Source organism: Lichenostomus cassidix, chromosome 27 (assembly GCF_008360975.1).
Source record: "Lichenostomus cassidix isolate B80296 chromosome 27, HeHo_3.0, whole genome shotgun sequence".
In the NCBI taxonomy this organism is placed as follows: Eukaryota; Metazoa; Chordata; class Aves; order Passeriformes; family Meliphagidae; genus Lichenostomus; species Lichenostomus cassidix.
Window position 1 is genome coordinate 6,140,996 of NC_139507.1, and position 10,841 is coordinate 6,151,836.

The 10,841-nt window shown below is 40.8% G+C and overlaps 1 protein-coding gene across 9 annotated transcripts in view; it reads right to left on the reverse strand.

Annotated features, from left to right (window-relative positions):
• TANC2 (tetratricopeptide repeat, ankyrin repeat and coiled-coil containing 2) overlaps window positions 1-8,384 on the reverse strand; it is a 131,856-nt gene extending 123,472 nt beyond the window's left edge. For all 9 annotated transcript variants that reach the window (XM_085039996.1, XM_085039993.1, XM_085039990.1 and 6 more), the window contains exons 1-2: window positions 8,247-8,384; window positions 797-896 (exon numbers count right to left, since the gene is read on the reverse strand). In XM_085039996.1, the coding sequence (XP_084896122.1) occupies window positions 797-863 (67 nt within the window). In that variant the 5' untranslated portion in view covers window positions 864-896; window positions 8,247-8,384. The remainder of the gene's footprint in view (window positions 1-796; window positions 897-8,246) is intronic.
• Between the last annotated feature and the right edge of the window lie 2,457 nt (window positions 8,385-10,841).

Below are 10,841 nucleotides of genomic sequence, written 5' to 3' on the forward strand. Positions count from 1 at the left end.
TTCAGAGAACAGAAGCATCCTTGAAGAGCTGAGTTAGCGGGGAAGAAGCCTCAAACATCTTTTACAAGCAGCAGCAGCAGCGACAGCAGCAGCAGGAGGCTTGCCTTTCTGCAGTTTAAAACACCCTCTTGCCCTGGTGTACTTTTGTAATATTTTTGTAATGTTTTGTTTTACAATTACAATCTCCCCCAATCTCTGCCATGGATGAAACAGGCCAAGCCACATGAACCAATACTAACTGTAAACTCCTTTGCTGGGACGGTGGAAAAAGGAAACAGACAGAAATGATGACTAAATTTGGGCAATTTCTTCTTTAATTTCAACAATTCCCATTCCTCTTTCTCCCTCCTGTTTAAAAATAAAAACTTAAAAGAAATTGCTGCTGCTATCGCCAGTTTTGGCTTTAATGAAGCAGGCTGCACTGCCACAAGTTATCACAGACATTTCAGAAGAAAAAAAATGTTCTTACTTTCCATAACTGAAGCATGAACCTTGACGTTTGTTTACTACAAGATTATGTATAACTCTTATTTGGTTTTCCCTACATCTTATCTCCTCAATAAAACCAGATGATGGTTTACATACACTTCAAAATAAATATACAAATAGTTTCAAATTAAAATTACAGTACAATATTAAAATTAAGTATAATGATGTTTGGAGCCTGCAAGATCATCAACAGAGTACATCTGTTCAGTAACAAGAAGAAAGTCCTAGTAAGACCCAAACACACATAAAAGGAATGGTTTCAGAAGTGCCAGTATTCCACATGCAGGAGGAAACGATGATTACTTACCACTGGACCTATTTTTTCGGTTTGACTTCCCTCCTGTAAGAAGCATCTTGAGACTGTTTCGAAACATGGTGATCCTGTTCCACTTGGTTTATTCCAAACACTGCAGAAAGCAGAACAACAGACATACAAAATCAACGCTCCCATTTGGACAACAGGAACCCATTATGGAGAAGAGGTAAAGAAGCGCTAAAACCAAGATAAAATTATGAAAAGCTATTTTGTCAATACCTTTCCTAACAACAAAATCCACAAAGAGCCTACCACTCGGTTTGCTTTCAGTTATCCAGGCTTTATTTCCAGGACAACACAATTCCAGTGCTGCTGGTAGAACCAACCTATTTTGCCAAATAATTTATCGTCACACTGAAGTGGGAAAGATATAGCATTTAGCAAACTGCCTCCATTTCCCATCACTATTAAAGCCAGACCAATCAGAAGGAGCTGCTGCCATTCCTCCTGCTCAGAAAATCAATCCTGCTGACACCAACCACAACTCCAGAAGCTCTGCAGCTCCTGGGTTGGTTGACTGTCAAATTCTCCTGTGAGTTGAATAAATTGTCACGAGGAGGTAAGTGACTCAAATCCAGAGTAACTGATGCAAAGAAATCAAACAGAAACACTATCCCTACATTCTACCTGCTGCATATGTCTTGGGGGAAAAATAAAAAGGTTGTCTGAGTGTTGCTGAAGATAAAAGTGTCTGGGATCATCAGGCACACTGACAGCCTGTGCTGGGGAACAGCCACTTATTAAAGCATGTAAAGCATCAAAACACCTACAACAAAAGAACCTCCCAACCAGACCAAAAGAATTGTAAACAGTCTTTGATCAGTATATACAATGAACAACAATTTTCTTTCTACTGTACACATGATATTCTATAGTTACAAGGTAACACATTCATCTTGTAGAAAAATAAATAAGGAATTCTTTTCCTGTAATAATATTCGGTTCCATCTTTAGTTTCTTCACATCTGTCTGACACTTTCAAGTCTAATAATATAATAACACCCAGTTCAAAGAGCTTTATATGCACATTTAAAGCCACCAAAAGTCTTTTTAATATGATCTACGCAATTACCGAGAGACACCAGCATTCCAGGGCAGCAGCTCAGAACACACGCATCCCAAGCCCCACTAAGCACACAGGGATGACAGCAACTGTGGGAGATGGCTGCTAGGTCCGCCCAAATGCCTCCTGAGAAAGGCTGGGATTGGTCAGCAAGACATGTGGACACTGCGTGGTGATTAGATGGGAAAGCACGTGATTGACAGCCGCACCGCCAGTCCGTGGCTAGCCCGCGAAATGGATGCGATAGAAAGACTAGGTCTCTTGCTAATGAACAGATCCCTGCATATCATCTCAAGGGGGTCGCGTGCTTTTGCTCCCCAATACTACAAGCAACTTCAGCCTTTTCTGACTTCCACAAGTTCCCATCCACTTACCAGATTCCACAAACAGATTAGGGGGTCTGTGTGCACGCACGGATGAATATTAAAGAGAAACTGCGGAATCAGTATTTCCCTTGTATTTATGAATCACTTGAGCATCACCTGGCACCCTTCTGCCACTAGAACACAAGGAGCTGGTGTTCAGGCTCATTCCCAAGGCTCCTAAATGAGGCTTAGGTCCCCTTCAGAGCACCCCACTGTCACACGACTATCAAAAAAAATTCCATCTGAGCACACAGACAATTGTTTAGGGACTTTCCCCATGTTGGCTTGCACTGCAGAGAGAACTGAGCAGAGCTGTGCCACCAGTGCTGAGCTACAATTGAATTCAACCAAATTCTGTCGAAGGAGCCACCTGGCCTGAGCCCACGTCATGCCAAAGGTGAGCCTGACAGTTTGCTAGTAATTTACCTGTATCTCACACATAGCAAACGGGGCCGGAAACTGCTGTGCTGCTAAGTAGGGCTGAATTAAGGCTCTGCAAAGGGGACAAATGGGGCCTCCATGAATTTGCTTCTAAGAACCAGGGAGTGGAGAGACAACTGAGAGAGAACACAAGGTCTTAACGAAAGACCCTGAGTTACCAGCCAAGCGACATCCCAAGGACTAATTCCATACTCTCAGTGGACTGCTGGACTATAGGAAGGTGACTCTGCCCACGGCAGGGGGTTGGAACTGGATGGTCTTTAAGGTCCCTTCAACCCAAACCACTCAGTGATTCTATGACTCTAGCAGCAATTCCTGACATTGTTCCGCATTGCATCTTACACACAATATTTTAGGTATTCTAAGTCTAAGCACTCATTAGAGTTATATCCTGATTAGTTAAGGGTTCACAGCACAGGAGCAGGTGACCACACTCTGCTGCCGGTTTTCATTTTCATGCACAACAACGTCCTTTTGGGGCTTTGAGCAAACGTGATCACAGGTCTTCCTCTGTTCAGCCAGCACCGCTAAGCCAGAAGTAATATTTAAGAAAAAGCACTCTAAATTAAAAATTCTGTCGGTCCTATTAGTTTGTGGAATTAGAAGGATTAAACAGCAAAAAGAATTACAATATTAGGAAGAGCTGGATCAGACAATTTTTCACCTCACCCCATGAACTACTTCATGCATCTCACAGCCCAGGTTAATTCCCTTCTCCAGGATCACCAGCAGTTCCGTCAGCAGAAGCAAAAGCTGCAGGAATGTGACAGGGATCTTTCACTGTCCCACTGACACACGATGCCTCTGGCAACAATTTGGGCAACCAAGATCTACTACACTTGATTTGTGTATCTTGAGATTTGTAACTCTATCAAACCAAATGAAGACATTGTGTGAGCACGAGTCTTTAAACAGTATCAGCAGATGAATAAAAAAGGTACAATCTCTATGCAGCATTTTTAGAAAAAACAGCTCAAGAATCTCCCAGTTTATGTCCAGACACTCTGCCAGGTCTGGATTTGATCTAACAAATCCAAATTTTAATGAAGTACACAACCAACAACAGTTTCTGGATCATTAGAAGGCAGGAGAACAAACATGATGAGGAAAAAACCCCAAAGTAGAGGGGGTAGAGGCAGCTTGAGATCTGCAAGCTGCAGACTTACACCAAATGCTAAGCTTGAACAAGTCTTGATATCTCATTAAATCCTCTGGGCCCATTTCTGTGTTTTCTTAATTTTGAGACAGAGTTTGTAGACAGGCTGCAAAAACCACCTCATGTTTTGGGTGGCTACACATTATTACAGCCCACAGAAGTCAGTCAGCTTTGCTTCTTTTTATAGAGATATTGTCTGTCAGGCACAGAATTACAAAATCAAAGCAATTTTTTTTGCCTATATACCACCAGTAGAACAACTAGATCCCTGTATTTTCCTCCTCTCTGATCACCTCACTAAAAACGAAATTTCATTTTATATAAAGCTGATTAGCAAAGCTAAGCTCTTGTTCAAAAGAGTGTTTGATGTCCAATGAGTCGTACAAACATTGCTGGCAAATTTTGTACACGTTAGCGCGAGAAGCTATTAAATGTATATCTTAATATTAGAATTCAGTGTTTTTTCCAGTAAGACAAAACTACCAAGGAGGAAGGGAATGCATCCTAAGTCAGATGTGCAATGCAGAAATTAAGAAGTGTGTATAGTAAATATATTAAGATGCCAGGAAAAGGAACCTTTTTGAGTACTAGTTTTCAGGATTTAACAACATGTAAAACCTAAATCAACATTTTGTGAACAACAACAAAAAAAATCTAAGTTTTCATAAATTAGTGAATCATTTTCAAAGAGCATTCAAGCCTTCAGGAAGAGGTAACAAGGACTTCTTTTCCACAAGTGACAGATTCATAAAACTAATTATCACAGGATGAAATAAATTAAAAAATGGAAACAAAACACACAACAGAGCTTGACTTTCAAGCTTTTTTTCCACGTATAACATGTATTGTACACAGATGTGTTCCACATTTGCCTGTAACCGCTGCCAGACCGAAACTTGTCATGCTCCTCAAATTAATTATTTAAAGTTTAACCTGAAGTCTTTATTTTAAATTGCCCCGAAATTCCAGAGGATGTTTTGAGAGACAGCCTGATGGCAAGAACTAAAGAAATGCTTAAGCTGTGCTTCGATGCTCACAAGAGGACTGGGATGGCCACAGTCATCACTGAGAGCTGTCAGGAAATGGCAGAAGCTTCATGAACTCCATGACGATCAAATCCATTAAACTCTCCCTCCCAGAATACTCTGATTCACCACAGGGGTGGGCATACCTGATTACAACAATGCTGAAGTCAAAGGAAATGTACATTTATAAGCTTGGTCCATGCCCATTTAAACACACAGGAGCAGAATTTAGAGATTAAATTTAGAGATTAAATATTTCCAGGAACTTTAGGAATGAAACAGCATAGCTGTGACCTAGCAAGCTTGCCAAGAACTTCTAGGATTATTTGGAAATAGGAAAACAACAAAGGTATTAAGACCACTAAATCCTACCAATTAGAGGTCTTTAAGCAATTAAGAGTTTATTGAACAGAGTTCTCTAATAGGCTTTAGAACAACAAAATTAATTGTTTGATGTTATGTTCCCTCACAAAAGCCTGACCAGTAATAACTATCATGGGGGGCCTGACATGAAGGCCAATCTGCCAATCTGCTCTTAAATAAAATATTTAGAGATTTCTGGACTTTCTTTTCTACAGATCCTGCACTGACTCCCATAATCCAAGAGCCCCTGCCCTTGTGCTCTCTCCTGTCCTCCTGATGTGCCCCCATTGTCTTTGCTTCTCCAGCTATTTTTGACAGAAATACATAAAAATACACCAATAAAACCCTTAACAGCATTCCCACGGGAAAAATGTGTGCAGCAGGTCAACATAAGGAAGGAGGAGGTTGGCCTCAATCTCTGCTTTTATTTTATCAAATGAAGCAGCTGTTAATGCTCCAGTTAAAAAGCAATTCTGAGAGCATAACAAAGTAATACTGCCATGTTTGTGAAGTTCGCAACAACAGCCCTAAGGTGAATGTGGCCAAATATATTTCTTGATGAGCTTGTGGTGATTATGTTCACTTGAAGTCTGTGGCATTTATGTTCAGAGGTAATTTTTATACAGTTATAGCCTGGGAGGAAGGAGACGAGCACTGTATTATTATGGAAACCCACACAATTTAGACAGAGGAACAGCTCATTTTAGCGCTATGCCTGGAAAACAGCACTTCCAGAGGGTGAAGCTGTTTGCACTTGGAGCTGTGAGGCAGAAGGACACCACCGGGAAGGTGCAATGCTCAATCCACCGACACACATGTGCTGTGTGCAGGCTTGAGCTTCCTGTTCTCTGCTAACAGGAGATTGTTCTTCCCTTTTGTCTCAAACACTGTCGTACTTTGAGTAAGGACAATGGAGAATAAAAGCACGGCTGCTCTCAGAGAGAGATGGCACTGACAGACAGCTTATGACTCATTATGAATCCAGAGAAACTCTCTACTCTCAAACAATAACAATCCTCATCAGATAACCCTGCCAACCACAGAATACTAACTAATACACTTTGTAACCATAACTTTTCAGTCAACGTATGAATTTACTTTTCTGGGAAAGAGATTTCTCCAGCAAAACTTTTTATTTAAGTGTTGGAACCTAACACCTATTTGAAACAAGATCAGAAATATTGCATAAAGAATGCAATCACTCTCTAGGAGAAAGCCAAAAGTCAGTTCTCTCCTCAGCATGAAAACGTGATGACCTTAAAATTAAGGAAATTTAATTTTGAACCAGGCTTTGTCATTTTTCATAACCTGGTTTCTAATTCTAGTTTAATGATACAGACTGACTTCCCAAAGGACACTTCCATTCTCCATATACAATGTCAATTACACAGCCTCAGAGAAAAATGATAACCAAAGAAAAGTTAGAAATGCAATCACCTCACTTTCATCAATTAAGCTGTGGTGCTTTTAGTGTCTTCTCTGTTGCTCGTAACAGTTAAAATCACCGCTTTGGTTTTAAATACTCTTAGTAGCTGCCTCCACCAACAACCATGTGAACAGGTATTTAAGCTTGAAATAAAATGTGGTACAGTTCTACACAAGCTAAGTCTTGTTAAACTGCCTTGGAAGGAATTTTAGGGCACTTCCTACAGCTGGAATCACAGAATGGCCCAGACTGGAATGGACCTTAAAGCTCATCCTGTCCCACCCCCTGCCATGGGCAGGGACACCTTCCACTAGATCAGGCTGCTCCAAACCACATCCAACCTGCCCCAGTGATGGGGATGCCACAGCTTCTGTGGGCAACCTGTGCCAGAGCCTCCCCACCCTCACAGGTAACAATTTCTTCCTCATAGCTAATCAAACCTACTCTCTGTAACTGAAGCCATTGTCCTGTCACTTCAGGCCCTTGTAAATAGTCTCTCCATCTTTTTTGCAGGCTCCCTTCAGGTATTGAAAGGCTGTTGTAAGGTCGCCCCCAAGTCTTCTGTTTTCTGAACAATCCAAATTCTCTCAGCCTTTCCTCACAGCTGAGCTGCTCCATCCCTCTGATCATTTTGGTGTCCCCTATGGACTCACTCCAACAGCTCCACATCCTTCCTGTGCTGAATCAACATATTTCACTGTGCCAGGATCCACCATCCTGGTTCTGCCCCAAACCACCACAAGACAAATGCAGAGAGTTTCTTGCATTTCAGCTTTTGGCTATGACATGGAGCAGCCAGAAACTTATCACTCAAAACCACACCAGCTCCACATTGGGCATTCATCATGAGGCTCTTATCAATCTGAAGTTACTTTTGAAGATTAACTGGCACAACTGAAAATGAAAAGAAAAAAATGGGCAATGTCTAAAGGCAGAAAATATTACAGCACTCGTCTGTTCCAGGAGATTAAAGGAATCTGTAATGAATTCCTAATTTTTAAATAATCAAAAATAAATCTTAAAATACAGACCTAATTAAGGAGCTGCTGTAAGCCTATTCTGCAAATTTGCTCAAATCTCAATAACATTCAGTAAGAAACTGGAGTTCAATCCATTGGTAAACACTAGAGATTTTCTTAGAACCTGGAATATTTTGGGTTTTATATTAAAAAAAAAAAAACCTTGAAAAACTAAGATACCAAAACACATTTTTACAGAAGGCAGTGTCACTACTACACATTGGGTTTACAAAAAATTATCAGTATTTTAGTCAGCTGTCAGAATGAACTCAATAAGTAACATAAATTCCCACACACAGTTTTATTACATTCATTCTCTTTCCTTTCCTACCTCCAGTAGGAAAAGAGAATGTTCAAACACTAGTATGTGAAAGCTCTTACACCTTTTTCTCGAATTCATTTTTCTCTAATTTCTCAGGTTAAAAATTGGTAAAATTGTTATCGAAAGGCAGTGCCGCTGTTCCAATTTCAGGTGATCACAGATTAACAATGAAACAACAGAAGACAACTGCAATTCTATTTAAACAATGAAATCACTCCTGCAAAGAACACATGGAATTGGAGAAAGAAAAAGTTATCCTACCTTGGTATCTTTCGACAAGTTAAATCTCTATCAAAAAGTGTCCTCCTCCATTCAGTGCAAGTCCTGAAAGACATAAAGAAACCCAACAGAATTTAGTCGCATCTTCTCAGCACCCTCTGTGCTCTACCCTGTCCAGATGCACACACAGAGCTACAATAATCCCATACCAGGAATAAACACACAACTTTTCCAGTGTATTACTGTATAAGCATCAGGCATACCCCACTCTTTATCCTCACATTTAAAAAGTGAGTTTTCCTGCTTTTAAATCACTGTTAATCGATACTAATTTTGGTCACTTGCCTCTTCCTTCTCACCAGTTTTCAAACGGGAGGAGAAGAAAAGCAGATAAACTTCCCTTTGACACACACCATATAGTACATGATTTAACACGTATCTTTCCCTTCATCCTATCAAGTTCTGCTAAACTCCTTCAACCTCCCCACAGTGTGTTTTTTTTAAAAAACTCAATCCTTACATAAACATAACTCCCAGGAGGACTCCAGGACTAAATCAAGGGTTCAGCACTTGGCCCTTTGCTCTGTCATCACACACTTAGAACAAGTTCATCAACAAAAAGCCACAAGAAATATATCTTGCCATTTACTGAAAAAGACTAGAGCAGCTATTTTACTTATTTTACTCCGAGCTTGTGTTTTATTTACGCTGATGATATTGTATTGCAGCCTTTTCCATTCCATTGTTTTGGAAATATAATTTGAGAACCATCAAGTAGAAGGAAATACAGACACATCTCATTTGTCATCAAACAAAACCCAAAAAGAATCCAAGTAAATTGAGGCCACCTTATATTTGCAAGTTTAGCGCAAAGTAGAGTAAGTGTTCAACTGCATGAGTCGGGTTTTTTGTTCTCCTGCAAGAGGATACTGAGAAGCAATTGACAGCTTTGCTTGAGATTCATGGTGCTCCCAGAACCTTAACAGCGACCTCTCCTATGGTCTTATATTAATAATTTTGTATGTAAAACTGTAAGATATTCCATAAATTCATGAAAAATCCTACTTTATTTCTCAGGCTGTCAATGTTTCACTTCTGTGGAAAAAGAACTAAGGAGACAGTAACCAGCACAGCCCTTCGAGGGGAGAGGGGAGTGGTTTTGTTCAGTCAAGCAAGGAAACGTCCAAAGGCAGCTCACCCTGCAGCACTAACGGGGGTCCCAGTCACAGGAGCAATGTCCCACAGCCTCTGCCAGAGACCCCATTTCCAACACAGCCCTGCTCTGGGCTCTGCCCTATCGGCTGTATTCCACTGCTCTGCAGAAGGATGTTCCTCTTCAAATTCCCTTCCTGGCTTCTGCAAACTGCCCATGCCCCAAATCATGCAAGTGCCTCAGCATTGAGCCTTTGGCAGAAACTGTCTGGCCAGAAAGATTCAGCTACAAATTCCGAGTGTCCAATCACACAGCGCACAAGACCAGCATGGAACCTAAACCCAAACAGGCTCAGATCAAGGAAGACTTGTTAGGCATTATTTCACATTATTTAAGTCCCTGGAGGGAGAGTTTTTGTAAGGGCACAGAGTAACAGGACCAGGAGAGAATGCCCTTAAGCTGAAGGAGGGCAGGGTTAGATCAGATATGAGGAAGAAATTGTTACCTGTGAGGGTGGTAAGGCCCTGGCACAGGTTGCCCACAGAAGCTGTGGCATCCCCATCCCTGGAAACGTTCAAGGCCAGGTTGGACACTGGGGCTTGGAGCACCCTGGGACAGTAGAAGGTGTCCCTGCCTACGGTAGGGTGTGGAACTGGATTAACTTTAAGATCCATTCCACCCCAAACCATTCTGGAATTCTATGATTCTAAAAACCCCTCTATTCCGTAGATCCTATATCGACAAAAGAAAAAAAGGTATCTTAAAACACTTATTTGGCATTCTCCACAATTCTTTTAAACTGTCTGAATCTGAGTACCTGCAAACACCTCAGGTGAGTGAGTGAAGAGAAATTTTTTCTTTCAAAATCAGCAATGTTACAATTTTTGGAAAATGGAAAACATCCATGGAATAACTAAAAATAACTCCTTATAAATGTTACAGTTTGCTGCCATTTATCTTCTTAATACAGCTCTTAATGTGTTATCCTGTAAAACAAAGAGCAGGAAGGGCCTAAGCCGTGTGAGCTGCAGATAGGCACTTATGACCCATCATCTACTCGGGAACTGCCCATCTGCATTCCAAGAGCAGATCCAATGAATCTGTTCTGCATTGATCTTTTAAATAGCAGAGCTTTTATCTGCTCACAGAATTACATTAAAAATCTTTATGTGAATGGAGCAGATATTAGTGGGTTGTCAATAAAAACTGAATGTCATTAAAGTGCTTTTATTCTTTAATTGCCTTTAACCCTCTAATTGTATTTGTAAATTCTGCTATTGAACAGTATGAAAGTTATATATTCTGAGATGTTGTATCACAACAAATACATTTAGAGACTAACATACAGTGGGGCGGCAGGGAGCAGTGGGGTGGCAGGGAGCAGTGGGGTGGCAGGGAGGGGAATCACTTTTTGAATTACTTCCCCTTGATTAAACACACAAATCACAACTGGCATGTTTCAATCAGAAGCAACTTCCAGTCAA